This window comes from Mytilus californianus, unplaced genomic scaffold, assembly GCF_021869535.1.
Source record: "Mytilus californianus isolate M0D057914Y unplaced genomic scaffold, xbMytCali1.0.p SCAF_8, whole genome shotgun sequence".
In the NCBI taxonomy this organism is placed as follows: domain Eukaryota; kingdom Metazoa; phylum Mollusca; class Bivalvia; order Mytilida; family Mytilidae; genus Mytilus; species Mytilus californianus.
In genome coordinates this window covers 105979741-106002399 of record NW_026262734.1, presented here as the reverse complement: position 1 = coordinate 106002399, position 22659 = coordinate 105979741, and the positions used below count along the sequence as shown (strand labels likewise).

The following is a 22659-nucleotide window of genomic DNA, read 5'->3' as shown; positions in this document are numbered from 1 at the left end:
ATCATTTTAAATAGCAATGGTTTAATCTGTTAATGTAGTAACATGTTTATTTTGATGAATATCGGAATCATGTGCAGTCCGATCGAGAAATTTTCAAAAGACATGAGGGGAATTGGGGAATTGTAAATCCACGGCAACATTAACTTCTCCTTCAAGCTTCAGTAAAGAGCAAAGTGGGGAATCCATGGGCGATAATGTTGCTCACTTTGCATAGTGTGTTGACCCCTGGTTATTACGATTAAGATAAAAAAAATTACTGATTACTGTTGATTAATGTTGATTGTACTAACTTCTGTAATAAATGTTCTTAGTATATACCAATCTAAGTTGTTTTTTATGAATGACAGGGGTGTGGAAATCCTATGCCCAACTCTCCCGACTCGTACATTTGACAGAATTTTTTGTGTCCTTGTTGCCCATGGACAACATGGACAAGTAAAATGAAATGTTGCTTGACAATGTTAATTTATATAACGGTAACCCATATAGAAAAGTCCTCAAAATTTATTCATCAAAGTAGGAAAAATATCAAATAACCATGATAACAAGACGAAAGCAACATGTTTAAGTAAAACAACATCAATGATCAAGAAATAGAATGATTATCAAACAACTAAAAATAAGTATGCGGACCAGGGTTTCATTAATATTCTGCAATTTTTTTCGTTGATCAGGTTATAGCAACGATACACCAGAAATGGTCATTATTAATTTTAAAGTTCTATAATGTTTTGATTTCGCTTAGATATCATAAAAAATCTCAAATTTACAACTGGCCTACCAAAAGTTTTTTTTGGGGAAAAGGGGGGGGGGGGGGGGAGGGGATGAAGGGGGGTGCAAACCACAATTCAATAATTCATCAATTATTTGGTTTTGACCTCCTCATTAAGTTTAATTAAAACTTTGCACAGACTCAGTGAAGAAAATATAAGTCTGAAAAACATTGCAAAATTGGCCTCTAGATTCTTTAGTTTAAAGTTGTTTTTTGGGTTGGTTTCTATCTCATTGGTGTTTACTCTACTTATCTTTTTATCATTCTAACATACAAACAAAGACCATGAATACTATTTTCATTGTGTTTCAAAACTGTTTTAGAAACATACAGGTTTAAAGTAAAATACATCTTCTTTATTCCAAAATTCATTAAGAAATCAGGGCAAGTAACTTTTCTTCTGGACAAGTATAAAAATTTAAAATTTCATTTCCCCGAGGACAAGTGGTCACAACAAATATTTCCACACCCCTGAATGAGTTACACTGTTTAACCTTTAACAATTGGCATAAATGACATCCTGGAACAATCGGTTCTTACTGTGACTTAATAACAAAAACATTGTGACATAGGAAATGTAAGGGAGAGTGCACAAATGCGAAAGTCGTCTATAATTATGCATCCTTAATAGTCATGATAACTTTCAATAAAATCATAATCAGCATAAATGCTTTAAACTGCATAATCATCATACTCATTTAACAATTAGGGTGGTAAACAACATGGTAAATTGAATGGAATATAAATATTTTACATTAAAAAATCAGTTACATGTATTTCAATATGGATTTTCATAATTTTTATTATTTCAAAAAATATTTTCATAAATGTCTCCTCTAATCAAAATTATTTACATTTTGTACTTAAATATTTGTCAACCGCATATTTTTTTTGATCTACCACCTTTAATTTGCTTTTGTTCATTAAATTCATTAATATACATAAACTACAAGCCAAATATATATAATATTTACCCCTTGTAAATATTTTTCATGTTTTTAAAATTGGGACAGGATCGACATGAAAGCCATATTAAGATTGTTCAGAAAAGAATTTTTTTCTTAGGCTACTGTTCAATATTTTTATGTATTAAATTGCCACGAAGAACTATTTTTTTTCCAGCCTGCCCTGATGGTACTGGTACAGTACTGAGGGATCCAAATAGATCAATGACAAAAGGGTCAAGATACAACCACACTCTCTGGCAACTGAATGAAAGTTGGTACTAGTATGTAACACACGGGGTAAACGTAAAGTCCAGAGAAACAGGCCAAGCAACACTATAATGTAACAAATTGCATTTTGGTTGATTTATTTAGGAATTTGTGCATGTGGCCTCCAACATGGCGGCAACTAAGATAACTCTTACTCAAATTACGTCAATCAAAAACTATCTATACCTGTTTAAGAACATCCAAACCTGCCTGTAAAAAATTTTTTCGAGAAGTTTCGAGTTTCGATTTGAAAAAACCTATGCAGAAAACGATCTAGGCATTTTATTATTTTAAACAAAAGTCAAAATTAACGGCGAAAGTGACAATAAAGAGGGTGTTGATAGGGGTTTATAGAATAGAGAATAATGGGTAAAAAATCATAAAGAATATTTGTTTTATAAAAAATTGACAAAACATAAAGAATTGAGAAAAATGAGGTGTTCAAATATAAAGAATGGAGAAAAATAGCATAAAAAATAAAGAATACAGAAATGAAGGCCTCTTCCAGATCAAAAAGAAGTGCCAGAGAATTAACTAAACTTTGATATTTAAGACTAAGGATTTGTATACAAATCCTTGTTAAGACTAACAAAAATATGAAAGAATATTAGGAATAATTTTAAACTGGTTGGGATCATACTTCAATGAGGGAATTTTTCCCCAAAAAATAACAATCCCTAAGTTGAGTAATAATTTACTAATGCTTAAAATGTCTTTTTACTTGAAATGGTACGAGTTTATGGAAAAAAGATTTTTTTTTTTGCAAAACAACTATTCTAATTTTTTATTGGAGAAAATGAGAATTTTACATTTGACCTGGAGAAAAAAACAATTTTGATAGGTTATATTCACTTTACAGATACAAAAATGTAACCACAGAATGCAGGATTTTACATCTAATTTTCCAAAATTTTCTTGGGGGGGGGGGGAGGGGTATGCCCCCAAACCCTCCTAGAAGGATCAGATCACTTTGTGATCCTCACCGGTGACACAAAATTTTTCAGGTCTAGTAAACATCAATTCGGGCTAGTAATTTTTTTATTCAACTAGCCCTATGGGCTAGTGCTTTGAAAAGTTTTTGGAACAGACTGCAACAGAACACAACATAGAAACTAAAGACTGAGCAACTGTGACTATGAGTGTGTTCCCAGTCTGTCACTCAGTGTCAGAGCCAATGTGCCATCGCTTTTTTAAGAAAAAAAGCAACATGTTCTTCAGTGTCCAAGCTAAACGTTTATGCATGAACGATAAATTACCTGCCAGGTTAAGAGTTAAAGATTAAATTTGTTGTTTTGTCGGTTCTTTTCAAGTTGTTTACATCGTTGCTGCTTGTTTCAAGTTCCCCTCTTCCGGAATTCCTGCGCTTGCGTACCATCGTTGCTTTGAGGTTTCGTATGCAAAAAGTGATAAGTTGGAGATTGTAATGAGATGAAAAAAAATATTTATATAAAAACCTCAATTCCTTAACTCTTTTAAATGTTCGAATATGATATGGTTATTTTCAACGCATATAAAAAAAAATACGAAAAAAATGCTTGAACTAAATTGCTACTTATTTTCTGAAAAAAAAATTATGGCATGTTGTGAAAACTTGGATGATGAAATGCCAACAGAACCACGACCAGAAGCACATAATATGAAGAAACCTACTTGCATAATAGTTCTTGGGATGGCAGGATCTGGAAAAACAACTTTTGTTCAGGTGACATTCGTTGACAGTTAAATATCTCGCCTCTTTTGCCATGTTTACAACTTTTTTAAGACCGTTAGACATTTGTTCCATAAATCGAAAAAGAAAGGTTTATTTTTATTCGGTACATATATCAATACAAACATAATCTTTAATAAACTTTTTACCTATTACTGATATTTTAGATCCTTAGGGATGCAAGTCAACTCCATTGCAAACTTGTACCACCTCGAACTCGTATCACTGCAAAGGTGTACCATTAAATATATACAATACATGAATGTTTGGTAGCAAGTCGTTTTGTACCTTGACCATTTAATACCTCTGCCATTTCGTACCCAACATTAACCATTTAGTACCCTATGGGCCAACTGCATATACCATTTCGTACCTCGTACTCCGGAGCACCTGTGATCACCCCCAGGTGGGGTTCGTGTTGCTCAGTCTTTAGTTTTCTATGTTGTATTTTGTGTACTATTGTTTGTCCTTTTCTTTTTTAGCCATGACCTGTTTAACTCTAAAAATACAAAGTTAATTAACCATCAAAGGAATAATTATCTGTAACCAATGGTAACTGTTTTATAGTTATTAACAGTTGTTCATGTTGTTTTTGCCAGGAAAAGCAGTGAAAAGTGACACAAACTGATGTTCACTCAAGAAGTAAGCCATGAATAAAAATGTTTGCATAATGAATTGCAGCTTCTGTGACCGTAAAATAAAATAAATGTAAGATCTGTTTGCTCTAATTTGTACATGATTCAGTAATAAGGACATGTGAAGTATACATCCATATGGTACGAAATGGCATACCAATATACATGATATAAATACTCCATGAGGTACGAAATATCATACATATAAATATTCCATGAGGTACGAAATGGTCAGGGTATGAAATGGATAGGGTATGAAATGACTAATTCAAATGATTTATGAATCGTTTTTGCAAATCTTTGAAAAAAACTAATTGATGTTACTGATTTTTGTCGAGCCTGTGACTTCTGTCGCAGAAAGCTCGACATAGGCATGAAAGGGATAGTGATCCGGCTGCGGGAACCACGGCTGTGTTAACTAACTACTTAAAAGCTTTATATTTTAGAAGGTGGAAGACCTGGATGCTTCATACTTTGTATATAGATGCCTTAGGTTATGAAGTTTCCGTCTGTCATATGTCCATTGTCCTTGACCTCATTTTCATGGTTCAGTGACTACTTGAAAAAAAGTTTTAGATTTTTTGTAATGTTAATTTCTGTCTTATTATGCGTAATAAGATAACTATATTTAGTATGTGCTAACCTTGCAAGGTCTTCATACCTATCAGACAGTTTTCATCTGACCTTGACCTCATTTCATGGATCAGTGAACAAGGTTAAGTTTTCATGGTCAAGTCCATATCTCAGATACTCTAAGCAATAGGTCTACTATATTTAGTGTATGGAATGTTTGTAAGGTGTACATGTCTCACTGTCAGGTGTCATCTGACCTTGACCTCATTTTCATGGTTAAGTGGTTAAAGTTAAGTTTTTGTGTTTTGGTATTTTTTTCTTTTACTAAATGCAAGAGGTCAACTATATTTGGTTTATGATAGTATCATAGACATTAATTGAATTGTTTGTTATCTTTATATTACTTTCTAATACCATTCTAATTCATAAATTAAATTCCTTTAATTGTGTGATTATATGTGTAATCAACTTGTTTAATCCAATTAATAAATTATGATTGGTGTTATATAATTCATCAGCTTACAATTAATATCACATGTTTAATGTCTATTATTAGTTAAAATTCCTCATCAAAACACAAACTGATATGAATCTTCTCAAAACCATATTTCCCATAAAATGGGTCATGTTTGTAATGTTCCTCATGATCTGACATTAGTGAACATGTACACTGCTCCATGACCACAACTCTACCATAGCACAAAACGAGTTGACATTGGATCGAGTTTGCAATGGTAAGAGATGAGTATCAATCGATCCTTTGGTAGTCTAGCATAACACTATGTCTGCTACTCCGGGGATCCCACATCAGTGTTCCATTTCTGCAGAAATCTAGTTTTGCATCAAGTCTAGTCAACTTGGTACCAGGTCAAATTTATACCTTTTATAATCTTTTCGACACCTCTATTTCAAAAGTATATATTTATTTTTACATAATGATGGGTACACAGTGACAATAACCCGAAAAAATAACGAAAACTGCATGAACTGATTGACAATGCCTATTTCTGTTGTCGGAATCATTTGTAGCAGGCCTTCCACATGTTCCAAGAAGGTCAACTGTAAATTATTTGTTCTTCTCACATCTAACATTGTCTAAATGGCAGTGTTGACATCTTAGTGAAAGGTTAAATATAAATAGTGTTTCCCAGAAAATCTGTTAGTTTTTCTCTCAACATGCTGAGTACAATGAAATAGAAGTTGTCATCCATATACATGTAGTACATTTCTAATTTTGAGTTAGTCATTGAGTTAATAAGTACATGCTGTTTTACCAATTTGAACTGATACAAGTCATTCAAGTAAAACATATGGAATATTCTGTTAAATTTACGCATTGTAAGATTAACGTCAGAAATAAAAGATCTTGAGGAACCAGCTGTGAGTCAATTAAAATTAAATGGCGGTAAATCATTTTAAAATAAAAAAATGTAATTCACTGTTCCAGCTCATAGACCAAAGTATCTCATAAATGTCATACTCCAACATGGTCAACCAGACTCTTTTATCAGCAGTTGTAAAACTCTCACCATGTTCACAAACAATTTAAATGATTTAATTGAATAATATTATTGTGAGTACATCTTTTTTAAAGTACAAATAAAGTTGTATTTTAGGATTACTTCACTGATAGATTTTATAGGAGCTTTTTATATGATGTTCTATTTATTGTTAAATGAAACTTATTTCACAAAAATATTTTACAGAGAATTACAGCTTGCCTTCATGCAAGAAAGAAACCTCCTTATGTCATTAATTTGGATCCTGCTGTTCATGAAGTGCCTTTTCCAGCAAATATTGGTATGTTGACTTGAGTGATACATTTTTGTTATTATCATATACGTATAGCTCACATGGCCCAAAAGTGGGTATGGACTTATTGCCATAACTGTCAGTTGTCTATGAACTATGAGAAACTTTTCATACATTTGTATGTCCATCTTATTTTATTTTTAGCAAACTTTGCATGCATAATGTATGGAAGATAATCTACACATGCCTACTGTAAATTCGGAAATTATTGCGATTATTTATTATCGTGATTGTTGAACATTTAAAACACATGCAAGTTTATTTTTTGCGATTCATGATTTAATGCTGTTAAATTTAAAATGCAAGTTTTTATACGACCGCAAAAAAATTTTCGGCGTCGTCCGAAGACACTTGGTTTTCGCACTCTAACTTTAGTTTAAGTGAATGGATCTTTATGAAATTTTACCACAAGGTTAATTACCACAAAAGGAAGGTTGGGATTGATTTTGGGGGTTATGGTAATAACAGTAAAGGAATTAGGGGCCAAAAAGGGGCCAAAAATAAGCATTTTTGTAACTTCCAGACATAACTTGTGTGTTAGTGTATGGATCTCTCTGACATTGTACCGAAAGGTTCCATATCACTAAAGGAATGCTGGGATTAATTTTGGGGGTAATTGCCTCCAAATTTTAGGAATTAGGGGCCAAAAAAGGGGCAAAAAACAAGCATTTTTCTAGTTTCATGACAATAACTTGTGTGTAAGTGTATGGATCTTTCTGAAATTGTACTACAAGGTTCCATATCACAAAGGGAAAGCTGGGTTTGAGTTTGGGGGTAATTGCCCTAAACGTTTAGGAATTTGGGGCCAAAAAGGGGCCAAAAAACACATTTTTTTCTAGCTTCCAGACAATAACTTGTGTTCAAGTGTATGGATCTCTCTGAAATTGTACTGCAAGGTACCATACCACAAAGGGAAGGCTGGGATTGAGTTTGGGGGTGATGAATCATAATGGGGGTTCAAAAAATTTTTGGGGGGGATTTATTTTTTTTCCTTTTTTTCTTTTTTTCCTTTCTTGTTTCTTTTAAAATTTTCCATTTTAAGTTGGTTAATTCTGATTTATATTTAAAATCAAATAATAATGATATGGTAGGAGATACACACCAAACAGGATGTGTAAATTATTATATAATAAGTATTGTGCAATAGCAAGAAATTTTCAATTGCACAGTATTGCACAATAGCAAGAAATCTTCAATTGCACAGTATTGCGCAATAGCAAGAAATCTTCAATTGCACAGTATTGCGCAATAGCAATAAATATCCAATAGCACAATATTGCGCAATAGCAAGAAATTGTCAATTGTACAGTATTGCGCAATAGCAAGAAATATTTAATAGCACAGGATTGTGCAAAAGAAGATACTTCCTATAAATTGCCTTTTTCTTGACCAATTTCAATGGGGTTTTATTCTTGATTTCATGGGGTTTTTTAATATGCTGAATCTAACCGTGTATTTAGTTTTTGGATTTTGGGCCCCGTTTTTAAATTGGTCCACATTGAGGTCCAAAGGGTCCAAAATTAAACTTTGTTTGATTTCATCAAAAATTGAATTATTGGGGTTCTTTGATATGCCGAATCTAACTGTGTATTTAGTTTCTTAAATTTTGGTTCCGTTTTCAAATTGGTCTACATTAAGGTCCAAAGGGTCCAAAATTAAACTTAGTTTGATTTTAACAAAAATTGAATTCTTAGGGTTCTTTGATATGCTGAATCTAAACATGTATTTAGATTTTTGATTATGGGCCCAGTTTTCAAGTTGGTCCAAATCGGGGTCCAAAATTAAACTTTGTTTGATTTCAACAAAAATTGAATATATGGGGTTCTTTGATATGCTGAATCTAACCATGTATTTAGATTTTTGTCGAGCCTGCGACTTTTGTCGCAGAAAGCTCGACATAGGGATAGCGATCCAGCGGCGGCTACGGCGGCGGCGGCGGCGGCGTTAGCTAACTTCTTAAAAGCTTTATATTTTAGAAGGTGGAAGGTCTGGATGCTTCATACTTTGTATATGGATGCCTCATGTTACGAAGTTTCCGTCAGTCACATGTCCAATGTCCTTGACCTCATTTTCATGGTTCAGTGACTACTTGAAAAAAAAGTTAAGATTTTTTGTAATGTTAGATTCTCTCTTATTATAAGTAATAAGATAACTATATTTGGTATGTGCGTACCTTGCAAGGTCCTCATGCCGTCAGACAGTTTTCACTTGACCTCGACCTCATTTCATGGATCAGTGAACAAGGTTAAGTTTTGGTGGTCAAGTCCATATCTCAGATACTATAAGCAATAGGTCTAGTATATTCGGTGTATGGAAGGACTGTAAGGTGTACATGTCCAACTGGCAGGTGTCATCTGACCTTGACCTCATTTTCATGGTTCAGTGGTTATAGTTAAGTTTTTGTGTTTTGGTCTGTTTTTCTTATACTGTATGCCATAGGTCTACTATATTTGGTGTATGGAATGATTGTAAGGTGTACATGTCTAGCGGGCAGGTGTCATTTGACCTTGACCTCATTTTCATGGTTCAGTGGTCAAAGTTAAGTTTTTGAGTTTTGGTCTTTTTTTCTAATACTATGTGCAATAGTTCAACTATATTTGGTATGTGCGTACCTTGCAAGGTCCTCATGCCCGTCAGACAGTTTTCACTTGACCTCGACCTCATTTCATGGATCAGTGAACAAGGTTAAGTTTTGGTGGTCAAGTCCATATCTCAGATACTATAAGCAATAGGTCTAGTATATTCGGTGTATGGAAGGACTGTAAGGTGTACATGTCCAACTGGCAGGTGTCATCTGACCTTGACCTCATTTTCATGGTTCAGTGGTTATAGTTAAGTTTTTGTGTTTTAGTCTGTTTTTCTTATACTGTATGCCATAGGTCTACTATATTTGGTGTATGGAATGATTGTAAGGTGTACATGTCTAGCGACAGGTGTCATCTGACCTTGACCTTATTTTCATGGTTCAGTGGTCAAAGTTAAGATTTTGAGTTTTGGTCTTTTTTTCTAATACTATGTGCAATAGTTCAACTATATTTGGAATGTGCGTACCTTGCAAGGTCCTCATGCCCGTCAGACAGTTTTCACTTGACCTCGACCTCATTTCATGGATCAATGAACAAGGTTAAGTTTTGGTGGTCAAGTCCATATCTCAGATACTATAAGCAATAGGTCTAGTATATTTGGTGTATGGAAGGACTGTAAGGTGTACATGTCCAACTGGCAGGTGTCATCTGACCTTGACCTCATTTTCATGGTTCAGTGGTTATAGTTAAGTTTTTGTGTTTTGGTCTGTTTTTCTTATACTGTATGCAATAGTTCAACTATATTTGGTGTATGGAAATATTTTATGATCTATATGTCAGTCGCCCAGGTTTTATATGACCTTGACCTCATTTTCACAGTTCATTGCTCAGTGTTAAGTTTTTGTGTTTTGGTCTGTTTTTCTTAAACTGTAAGCAATAGGTCAACTATATTTGTTATATGGAAGAATTGTTAACTGTACATGTCTGCCTGGCATGGTTCATCTGACCTTGACCTCATTTTCATGGTTCATTGGTCAATGTTTAGTTTTCTTGGTTAATGTTAAATTTATGTGACAGTTGTAATAAAGCTTTATATTTAAGACTATCAACATAATATCAATGATTAGTAAAGAAGGCGAGACATTTCAGCGTGTGCACTCTTGTTGATTTTTGGGCCCCATTATCAACTTTGTCCACATTGAGGTCAAAAGGGTCCAAAATTAAACTTTGTTTGATTTCATCAAAAATTGAATTATTGGGGGTCTTTGATATGCCGAATCTAACCGTGTATTAAGATTCTTAATTTTTGGTTCCGTTTTCAAATTGGTCTACATTAAGGTCCAAAGGGTCCAAAATTAAACTTAGTTGATTTTAACAAAAATTGAATTCTTAGGGTTCTTTGATATGCTGAATCTAAACATGTATTTAGATTTTTGATTATGGGCCCAGTTTTCAAGTTGGTCCAAATCGGGGTCCAAAATTAAACTTTGTTTGATTTCAACAAAAATTGAATATATGGGGTTCTTTGATATGCTGAATCTAACCATGTATTTAGATTTTTGATTTTTGGGCCCCGTTATCAACTTTGTCCACATTGAGGTCAAAAGCGTCCAAAATTAAACTTTGTTTGATTTCATCAAAAATTGAATTCTTGGGGTTCTTTGATATGCTGAATCTAACCATGTATTTAGATTTTGGATATTGGACCATAATAGGTGAATGTCCAATTTAAAATTTTTAAGTTCTTAGACCACATTCAATCTGTGTTAGAAACCTATGCTGTGTCAAATATTTAATCACAATCCAAATCCAAAGCTGTATCAAGCTTGAATGTTGTGTCCATACTTCCCCCAACTGTTCAGGGTTCGACCTCTGCGGTCGTATCAAGCTGCGCCCTGCGGAGCATTTTATTATTTTTGCGACACCTGTCTCGTTTCAATTTTTACTATTATAAAAATTTCTGAAATTACAGTATTTGGTTTTGGTCAGATGAAAAATATGTAAGCAATCTTTGACTTGGATTATGATGTTCCGTTCATTTTCAAAATTGTTATCAGTCAAGGGCATCATTGAAAAACATTTTTTTTTTTTTAGATAACCATGATAACTTCATATGGTTATTTTTTTTCAAATAGCTGGAAAAGGTTATAATAATTGGGTCTCTCACACGTCAGCATTTGATCATGCACATGTCTCAAAGGACATAAATTGAGGAAATCTTGAAAATGAAAGTTTTAGATCCTCTAAAAAAAATATATGTAATGTTTTGAAATTTTATGAATTAATGAAATCAAAGCAATCTGAAACTGAATTTGTCAGAAGTTATCTTCCATTGATCAGGTAAGGTTTAATTTTGCCTGATGAGCAATTCAGGCTCCTAGGAACCTATAGGTCACAATGTGCCATGAACACATGAAAATTGATGGTCATAAAATGACAAATATTGAACATGTATTACAGACTAGATACATTGTCATGATTGTAGTATAAAATAACAAATTAACATGTTATAAAATTAAGAAGATGTGGTATGATTGGCAACTCTCAACCTGAAACCAAATAACGTAAGAGTTAGCAACTATAGCAAAACCCATAAAGCATAAAAGACCTTTTTTGACGAGTTGTCACTTTACACACCAACTTTTATTCATAATTATAAGCATTAAGAAAACACTTTGTTTTGTACCCATAGAGTTTAACTTCATTGATTGTGATTCTAAAACTGATCATTTCTTTTCAGATATCAGAGACACAGTTAATTACAAAGAAGTGATGAAACAGTATCCTTGGTTACAAGTGTATGAGCTATAGCATGTATAAGTTGTTTCAGAGTATTGAAGTCATGTGATTGGTTTTATTCTATGTCTGGGTCGGTACAGCTGTTAGTAGGCGATCAGTTCTGGAAGGTACCAGTAACCTGTGCTTTGGTATATCAAGATTTATTTGGGGGTAATGGTCCCAACTGTTTAGGAATAAGGGGTCAAAAAAGGGGCCTAAATAAGCATTTTTGTAGTTTCCAGACAATAACTTGTGTTAAAGTGTATGAATCTCTCTGAAATTATACCACAAGTTTCCATACTACAAAGGGATGATTAGGATTGACTTTGGGGGGTTATGGCTCAAACCATTTAGGAATTAGGGGCAAAAAAAGGGGAAAAACAAGGGTTTTTCTGGTTAAAGGACAATTGAGACAATTTTAAAGCAGTGTAAGGGAGATAATCCAAATCAAAATCCAAATCAATTTAAATAACAATGTTTGATTACCTCCCTTACACTGCTTGTAAATTATGTATTAAGAAATGATGATTGTCTGAGATATTGACCATAACTTGAGGGAAAGAATTATTTTTTTGAATAAGGGAAAGGGGGGAGGTGAAAAAAATTGGAGGAGGACAATTTTTCTCATTTCAGATTTCAGAAATTAAAAGAAAATATCTTCAAATATTTCTTTTAAGGGGGTTAATATTCAACAGCATAGTGTATTGCACAAACGCAAAAAAACGGGGTAAAATTTTTTTTGGGGGGTCAATTCGCATAGTGTATTGCACAAAAGCAAAAAATTGAATATAAATTCAAATCATATAACCAATTTGAAGTTCTTTGACTACAGTTATTCTGTGTCAGAAACCTATTATGTGTCAAAAATTTAATTACAATCCAAATTCAGACCTGTATCAAGCGTGGATATTGTGTCCATTTTGGCCCCAACTTTTCAGGGTTGGACATCTGTGGTCGTATCCAGCTGCGCTCTGCGAAGCAATTTATTTGTTTTACTATCAGCTATCTTATTTATTTGGCTTTCCAAACTTTTGGTTGTGAGTGTTCCTGATTAAAGTTATTCAAGAAATAAATAAACATGTGTAGTGTGCTCAGGAATCATTTTTGTCTCGCCTTGACGGAGTCAAAAAGCGAGACATAGGTATGCTGTTTCCGACGTCAGCAGCGGCGGCAATAATGTATTAGTTTGTGATTAGGTCTAGTTAAGTCTTCCAAACTTTGGGAAGACTTTTCTTCTTCTTCTTCTTCTTCTTCTTCTTCTTCTTCTTCTTCTTCTTCTTCTGCCGCTTTAAAATTTGAACTTGTCTGCACCCGTTCTCCGAAACCGCTTGTCAGATTAACTTAGGGTTCCACAATATGTTAGACTAACATGTCTAGTAGTGCAATCAGGGTTTTGTTTGTGCAATGGGGTTTATAAAGGGGTACTTTGAGGGGCAAAAAGAAAGGAGGGTTTTACTATAGAACCCTATGGGATTTTACTTTTTAAAATTTTCAAATGATTATAAATTGAAAACCTTTTGTGATAGACACAATCTTTTTAATTGAAAATGTTCTAAATGATAAAGCACATTAAATGAAACAAAAGATTCGTCCTCAGGGGTTAAGCCCACACCCTGCCATTTGAGAAAGTTTTAATATCTTGTAAGTGGTCAAGATCCCCACCCCTAAACCATATATATTCTGGTTTGTCATGATAAAGCACATCAAATGAAATACAGGGTTAGTCCCCAGGGGTCACTCCCATCCCCTGCCATTTAAGAAAGTTCTAATATCTTGTAAATGGTCGAGATCCCCACCCCTAAACCATATATATTCTGGTTTGTCATGCGAAGATTGTTTGAATGATATACAGGGTTAGTCCCCAGGGGTCATCTCGACCCCCTGCCATTTGGGAAAGTTCTAATATCTTGTAAATGGTTGAGATCCCCACCCCTAAACCATATATATTCCTGTTCCTCATGTCTCGAACATTTGAATGACATATAGGTTCAGTCCCCAGGTGTTCCCCCCACCCCCAATGTTCTAATATCTTGTAAATGGTCGAGATCCCCACCCCTAAACCATATATATTCTGGTTTGTCATGCCAAGATGATTTGAATGATATACAGGGTCAGTCCCCAGGCATCAATAATGCATATAACTTTACTGGACCAAACCAATTTTCACTGGACTTTGCCCAATGTCAGGCGACCCTGGGAATGACAAATTATGGGAGCTTCGTTTGGGAGACTTCGTAACAGCATCCTGTTACAATCATTTCTTGTTTATGTTGAACCACTAGTGGTAGGTCAATGATATTTGGTATGCAGTTGTATTAGCATTGACACATATCATTACCATGGAGATTATTTGGCCCAGCCCCCTCAGTCATGGTCTATTGACTTTGAAACTTTTGCTTAGTTTACATGCATTAGTTTGTGATTAGGTCAGTTTAAGATGAATCACTAATGTTAAGTCAATGATATTTGGTATGAAAGCAAGTTTCATTTCCATGGAGATTTATATAACCTTTGAAACTTTTACATAGTTTGCAAGTTAATGTTTGTGTTTAGGTCTGTTTAAAGGGAATGACTTATGAAAAGTCAATGATATTTGGTATGCAGTTGTATTAGCATTGGCACATCTCATTTCCATGGAGATTGTTTAGCCCTGTACCTTCAATCATGGTTCATTGACTTTGAATATTAGCATAACTTACATGTTAACATGTAAAGTATTGCTATTTTAATTTCAAGATTTGCATCATTAAAATAACAAATAGGCAAGACATATCTCTGTGTTAACAGTTTTATTTCTTTTAAATGTTTTTAAAAGAGTGAATTTTCTTTAACAAATATAAAGGTATTCTTTAGGACCAAATGGAGGGATAGTGACTTCACTTAATTTATTTGCTACAAGATTTGATCAGGTGAGAATTTTCACATCATACTTATAATAAGTTGAGTGTAGATTTATAAATGGTGAAAAAAAAGGAGATGTGGAATGTACATCAATTAAACAGAAACCCAACAACACAAAGCATAAAAATAATTTAGGGAACAATTAACATTCTTCAAAAAATAGACACAAGTCTACAATTGAGTCCAGAAAAGTTGTGAACTGATTTAACAGAGACTTCCATATCACTGCCTTCAACACGGAATATTCTAATGGACAAAAAATATTAAAATACAAAAAAAACAACCAATGAAGTGGTTCTTGACTTGGGAGTCGAGACTGAGCAGAATTTCATGAACTTAGCAGGGCTATTAGTTTTATCTTCATAAATGAAAACAGGTCTAGTAACCACTTGATACCGTTAGTCTGTCTGTCTGTCCAATAGACCTTGTGTAGAAAACGTTTGACAAAGTTTTCTTGGCTTCTTTACAAGGGAATGATTTAATATTTGGTCTGCAGCTTGATAATCATGATAACGTTGAGTTGTAGTGCGTAATCATTATCCAAATCTGTCGTGCAGACCTGGTATTGGTCTTGTTTTAGTTCTAAACCTTCCTGCTTTTAATTTCAATGCAAATAACAACAGGTAGAATATATCATACATTAAGAATTCTATATTCTAATAGATAGGGAAAAACAAAGGTACAAATAAAACAATACTATATTCTAATAGATAGGGAAAAACAAAGTCAAAGGTACAAATAAAACAATACTATATTCTAATAGATAGGGAAAAACAAAGTCAAAGGTACAAATAAAACAATTCTATATAAAATACCACTAAAAGGAATGCTCATAGTTGCTGAAGTACTTCAACAGCTGATAAAGTTTGATATTGAATGTCGTGTAAAAAAGATGAAACTATCAATAAGGATGAATAAAAGGAGATATAGGGTTTTTGGTCATATACCGGTAGTGTATATATACTGATCAAGTTGCTGTTAAATTGACTAATTGCTCTATTTTCCTACTTTTATCAAAGCATTCACTTTACATATACTTTGTTAAATTGAATAATTTAAACATACCTAAGAAATTGATAAATTGAAAATGTCTGTATTTTCTAGATCAGATTGCTATTTTGTGTTTTGGCTATTATTAAATCAATTTCTATACACTCAGGTCATGAAGTTTGTTGATGAGAAAAGTTCAGAAACAGAGTAAGTACATTATTGGGAACAAAACAAACTTGTTTGTTTGAGGAATGTTAAATTTATCAATTATTTTTGAATAAGAAATTTCAATGAAAAGAAAATGGCCCTTTCTACATCTGCTATGGTTTGTAGAACTATTTGGGATTTTTAGAAATATTTTTTGTCTGTGCTGCTTAAATTTATTATGAACAACCATATGTTTAATTACCCTTTAAGATATTATTGGTCTCATTTGGTGTTCAGAAACTGTAAGCTCTTATGAATTTATTTAGATCCATATACTAGACAAAAAAAATGCAACTTTTTCAAATGCATCGATAAAATGACCACTTCTATACGACCTCAAAAAAATTTTTGTGGTCGTATATTGGTATGATGTTGGCGTCGTTGTCGGCGTCGTCCTGCGTCGTCCGAAGACACATTGGTTTTCGCACTCTAACTTTAGTTTAAGTGAATGGATCTCTATGAAATTTTACCACAAGGTTCAATACCACAAAAGGAAGGTTGGGATTGATTTTGGGGGTTATGGTACCAACAGTAAAGGAATAAGGGGCCAAAAAGGGGCCAAAAATAAGCATTTTTGTAACTTCCAGACATAACTTGTGTGTTAGTGTATGGATCTCTCTAACATTGTACCACAAGGTTCCATATCACAAAAGGAATGCTGGGATTGATTTTGGGGGTAATTGCCTCAAAATTTTAGGATTTAGGGGCCAAAAAAGGGGCAAAAAACAAGCATTTTTCTAGTTTCATGACAATAACTTGTGTGTACGTGTATGGATCTTTCTGAAATTGTACTACAAGGTTCCATATCACAAAGGGAAAGCTGGAATTGAGTTTGGGGGTAATTGCAGAAACGTTTAGGAATTGGGGGCCAAAAATAAGCATTTTTCTAGTTTCCAGACAATAACTTGTGTTCAAGTGTATGGATCTCTCTGAAATTGTACTGCAAGGTACCATACCACAAAGGGAAGGCTGGGATTGATGATGGGGGTAATTGCCTCAATATTTTAGGAATTAGGGGCAAAAAAGGGGCAAAAAACAAGCATTTTTCTAGTTTCAGGACAATAACTTGTGTGTAAGTGTATGGATCTTTCTGAAATTGTACTACAAGGTTCCATATCACAAAGGGAAAGCTGGGTTTGAGTTTGGGGGTAATTGCCCGAAATGTTTAGGAATTTGGGGCCAAAAAGGGGCCAAAAAACACATTTTTCTAGTTTCCAGACAATTACTTGTGTTCAAGTGTATGGATCTCTCTGAAATTGTACTGCAAGGTACCATACCACAAAGGGAAGGCTGGAATTGAGTTTGGGGGTGATGAATCATAAGGGGGTTCAAAAAATTTGGGGGGGGGGTGGTTTTTTTTTTTTCCTTTTTTTTCTTTTTTTCATTTTGTTTTTCTTTTAAAATTTTCCATTTTAAGTTGGTTATTTCTGATTTATATTTAAAAGCAAATAATAATGATATGGTAGGAGATACACACCAAACAGGATGTGTAAATTATTATATAATGAGTATTGTGCAATAGCAAGAAATTTTCAATTGCACAGTATTGCACAATAGCAAGAAATCTTCAATTGCACAGTATTGCGCAATAGCAAGAAATCTTCAATTGCACAGTATTGCGCAATAGCAAGAAATATCCAATAGCACAATATTGCGCAATAGCAAGAAATTGTCAATTGTACAGTATTGCGCAATAGCAAGAAATATTTAATTGCACAGTATTGTGCAAAAGAAGATACTTCGTATAAATTGCTTATTTCTTGACCAATTTCAATGGGGTTTTATTCTTGAATTCTTGGGGTTCTTTAATATGCTGAATCTAACCGTGTATTTAGTTTTTGGATTTTGGGCCCCGTTTTTAAATTGGTCCACATTGAGGTCCAAAGGGTCCAAAATTTAACTTTGTTTGATTTCATCAAAAATTGAATTATTGGGGTTCTTTGATATGCCGAATCTAACCGTGTATTTAGATTCTTAATTTTTGGTTCCGTTTTCAAATTGGTCTACATTAAGGTCCAAAGGGTCCAAAATTAAACTTAGTTTGATTTTAACAAAAATTGAATTCTTAGGGTTCTTTGATATGCTGAATCTAAACATGTATTTAGATTTTTTATAATGGGCCCAGTTTTCAAGTTGGTCCAAATCGGGGTCCAAAATTAAACTTTGTTTGATTTCAACAAAAATTGAATATATGGGGTTCTTTGATATGCTGAATCTAAACATGTATTTAGATTTTTGATTTTTGGGCCCTGTTATCAACTTTGTCCACATTGAGGTCAAAAGGGTCCAAAATTAAACTTTGTTTGATTTCATCAAAAATTGAATTCTTGAGGTTCTTTGATATGCTGAATCCAACCATGTATTTAGATTTTGGATATTGGACCATAATAGGTGAATGTCCAATTTAAAATTTTTAAGTTCTTAGACCACATTCATTCTGTGTTAGAAACCTATGCTGTGTCAAATATTTAATCACAATCCAAATGCAAAGCTGTATCAAGCTTGAATGTTGTGTCCATACTTGCCCCAATTGTTCAGGGTTCGACCTCTGCGGTCGTATCAAGCTGCGCCCTGCGGAGCATTTTATTAATTCTTATTTTAAATACTTTTTATTTACACCTATTACATGTTTTTCTGATTAAGACTTTTAAAATAGAGGTTATATTTGATCTAATCAAACAATTATAATATGCTGATGTGATATAGTCATGTGACTGAGTGACATATTTCTGACTTTATTAAATAATTTTTCTACAGATATATACTATTGGACACACCAGGTCAGATTGAAGTATTTACCTGGTCAGCATCAGGAACTATTATAACAGAAACATTAGTAAGTTTTTTAGTAGTATTAGGGTCAAATTATTCAAATCATAAAACTAACAAATTTAGGAGTTGTCCTTCAAATCTTTTTTTTTACTTGATAGGCATGGACAAACATTGATAAAGGTCAAAGTAATGCTGTTGTTGTAATTTTGCTAAGTATAAGGAAAAAAAAAAATTTAATATCAAAGTATATTCTTAATAAATGTTCATAGATAAAAAAGAAGATGTGGTATGATTGCCAATGAGACAACACTCCACAAGAGACCAAATGACAAAGAAATTAACAGCTATAGGTCACCATACGGCCTTCAACAATGAACAAAGCCTATACCGCATAGTCAGTTATAAAAGGCCCACAAATCATAAATGTAAAATAATTCAAACGAGAAAACTAACATGTATCCTGGCAAGATAAGGAAATCATTACAAACAACTCACAAGGAATCTATTTTTTAACATTTAAAAAGAATATGTATAGTTAGATAGAATATTCATGCAAATGGCATGAACATACATGGTATACATCAAATAGCTGTACTGAAATATATTGATAATGTGTGAACATGTATATAAGTTATAAAGGTTGATCATTTTGGTCACAGTGAGGCTTGTAACATCACGAACAATCATTCTGAATTTCTCTTAGAGTGCTACCTTTCATTTTTTAGATAACATCATATGATGTATGTGAAAGCTTTCTATTCGCAAGTGTACTGCCTTAAGGTCCATTTAACTATAATTAAACTATTTTTAAAGTATAATCTCTTCAATAGATATGTGAGAGAGGATTGCCTCCCCTTACTCACTTTGACACAAAATGATGTATAAATTAATGTATTACATACATTTGACATAAGTATGTTAGAACCAAGTTTTATTCTATCAATCTTGCATGAGAAAGGATTTGATTGGCTGAGCCTAAACCCAATCCCTTTGTTTAAATTAAATTGATTGTAAACCAAACAAATCTTTGAATTGAACTGACAATGATTGACAGATGATTGATGGGAATTAATTGAAAAATGACTGTCTTAATTCTGACCTGGAAATGTCACTTTTAATGGAACCAGACTGCTGTTTTCTGCTCTTTGGTCGGGTTGTTGTCTCTTTGACACATTCCCCATTTCCATTCTCAATTTTACGTAGCATGTTAATCCTCCCTCTTGTAAAATAATAATTTCAGTTTCAATTATGCATCTTCGAGTCAATCTAATGCCAAAACATCCTCAGCAGTAATAGCTGCAAGGCTTATGTGTTTCCAGAGTTGTCACCGTCAGACTTGTCGACCGATTTGTACATGTACTTGCATGAGTAACACCACAAAAAAAAAGCCAAATATGGAACTAACTGTTGCAGATCACATGAGTTTACCACCTGTTTTTTGGTGGGGTTCATGCTGCTTCAGTTTTCTATGAAGTTTTTTGTGGACTTGTTTTTTTTTCATTTTTTGTCAAGGCTTTGTCAGTTTTTCTTCACCTTGGTATATTCTGTCTTTTTTTTTATGTAAGGTCATGAAAATATTTAATTTAACATCCCCAATAAATTCAAACTGTCATACATAACTGTGTATCATGTTTATTGATCCATCTGCAGTCTGCAACAAAATCTTTTTGGAATTGTAGGTCCTCAATAACAAGAATAGCATTAACAGTGACATTTCTGTATTATTTTCAGGCTTCCTCTATACCAACAGTTATAGTTTATTGTATGGATACATCAAGAAGTGTCAATCCTGTTACTTTTATGTCCAATATGTTATATGCCTGTAGTATACTGTATAAAACAAAGCTTCCTTTTATAGTTGTTATGAACAAAGTAAGTAGTCTTAAAGTTGGGGGGAATGTAGTAGGTGTGTATTTCACATTCTGTCATGATTTTAAAAAAGATTGACATTTACAACTATGATTGTTAGAAAACTTGAGATAAAAGCAAGAGTAAACTTGAAGAAATTAATAAGTTTCAAATTAAAGTATTTTCATGCCCAAGTTAATGTTAGTACATGTAACATGAAAAGAAAAGAAAATTAAATACTGTAAATTCAGAACTTATTACAAGGTTTTATCAGTGAGAAAAATGTGACTGGGTGAGTATTGCAATAATAAGAACTTGCATTCTGATATTAAACTGAAACATAGATCTGTATGCAGATTTTTTCTAAATTGCAATAATTAAACTCACATTTTTGTCCATTCTAATCGCAATAATTTCTGAATTTACAATAGCTTTGAACTAATCAAATTATAATGCATCAGGAATCACCAAAACACTAAAAGACTACATAAACCAACAACCAACACACAGGAATCACCAAACAGCCAAACAGACCACATAAACCAACAACCAACACACAGGAATCACCAAACAGCCTAACAGACCACATAAACCAACAACCAACACACAGGAATCACCAAACAGCCTAACAGACCACATAAACCAACAACCAACACACAGGAATCACCAAACAGCCTAACAGACCACATAAACCAATAACCAACACACAGGAATCACCAAACAGCCTAACAGACCACATAAACCAACAACCAACACACAGGAATCACCAAACAGCCTAACAGACCACATAAACCAACAACAAACACCCAACTTCTCCAACAAATAAACAAATATACTTTCTAAGACAACAAACACATAGGAATCACTTAACAGCCTAACAGACCACATAAACCAACAACCAACACACAGGAATCACCAAACAGACCACATAAACCAACAACCAACAACCAAATCCTTCAACAAATAAACAAATGTACTAACAAAGAAAAACAACACATGGTCCAGATAGCCATGCCATTACCATGCTGAATTACAAAACATGAAATAAAAATAAATTATACTGCATTAGATTAAATGACGCTTTTCCTTATATAGAATCATATGAATCCTGTGTTTATTTCTATGTTATGTGTCTAAAAAACCATGAAGTTTCCTTTATCTGAAAGATCAATTTAATCCTGTATATCTAACAGTTAACTCTTGTACTTTTCAGATAGATATTGTAAACAATAGTTTTGCAGTAGAATGGATGAGAGACTTTGAGACATTTCAAGAAGCTTTAGAACATGAGACATCATATGTTTCTAACTTAACAAGATCCATGAGTCTGGTGCTAGATGAGTTTTATAATAATTTACGGGTTTGTTCTTTATTCATGTTATTGAATGATATATATAAAAGCAACTTCTATGGAAATCGGCATTATTTATATATTTAAATTTTAAAACTTATGTTGTTATTTCGACCTCAGATTGGCTAAGTGGTCTAAATGCGAGCCTGTCAAGACAAAGGTTGTGAGTTTGTACCCTTTCAACTCCTATATAAATTGACTAGGATTTGCAGTTTTCCCACTGAAGGTAGATGGTTCTCACTAGGTACTCTTGAATTCATCCAACCAATAAAAACCTGCCCTCATGGTATAGCCGTCAGTGCTGAGATTTGACTTACCAACCAAATCAATCAATCAATCAATCAATCTATCATCTACTACTTTTCTGGATGAATTCATTATTCTTTTCAAGCTTAAAATAAAAATGATGGCAGATCATGGATATCAAAATTGTTTATAGATATAAGAAAATGTGGTATGAGTGCTAATGAGACAACTCTCCATCCAAGTCACAATATATAAAAAGTTAACAATCATAGGTCAAAGTACGGCCTTCAACACGGATCCTTGGCTCACACCGAACAGCAAGCTATA

General features: G+C 33.5%; 2 protein-coding genes across 7 annotated transcripts in view; one reads left to right on the top strand and one right to left on the bottom strand.

Moving 5' to 3' along the window:
• The window catches only part of LOC127711558 (serine/threonine-protein kinase 36-like), a 55741-nt gene extending 52399 nt beyond the window's left edge, over positions 1-3342 (bottom strand). For all 6 annotated transcript variants that reach the window (XM_052217643.1, XM_052217645.1, XM_052217647.1 and 3 more), the window contains exon 1: positions 3243-3342. The gene's annotated coding sequence lies outside the window, so the exon portion shown is untranslated. The remainder of the gene's footprint in view (positions 1-3242) is intronic.
• A 180-nt stretch (positions 3343-3522) lies between these two features.
• The window catches only part of LOC127711144 (GPN-loop GTPase 1-like), a 35360-nt gene continuing 16223 nt past the window's right edge, over positions 3523-22659 (top strand). Inside the window, exons 1-8 of the mRNA XM_052217095.1 lie at positions 3523-3688; positions 6609-6702; positions 11980-12019; positions 14860-14926; positions 16078-16115; positions 18873-18951; positions 20619-20759; positions 21949-22095. Of these exons, the coding sequence (XP_052073055.1) occupies positions 3560-3688; positions 6609-6702; positions 11980-12019; positions 14860-14926; positions 16078-16115; positions 18873-18951; positions 20619-20759; positions 21949-22095 (735 nt within the window). The 5' untranslated portion in view covers positions 3523-3559. The remainder of the gene's footprint in view (positions 3689-6608; positions 6703-11979; positions 12020-14859; positions 14927-16077; positions 16116-18872; positions 18952-20618; positions 20760-21948; positions 22096-22659) is intronic.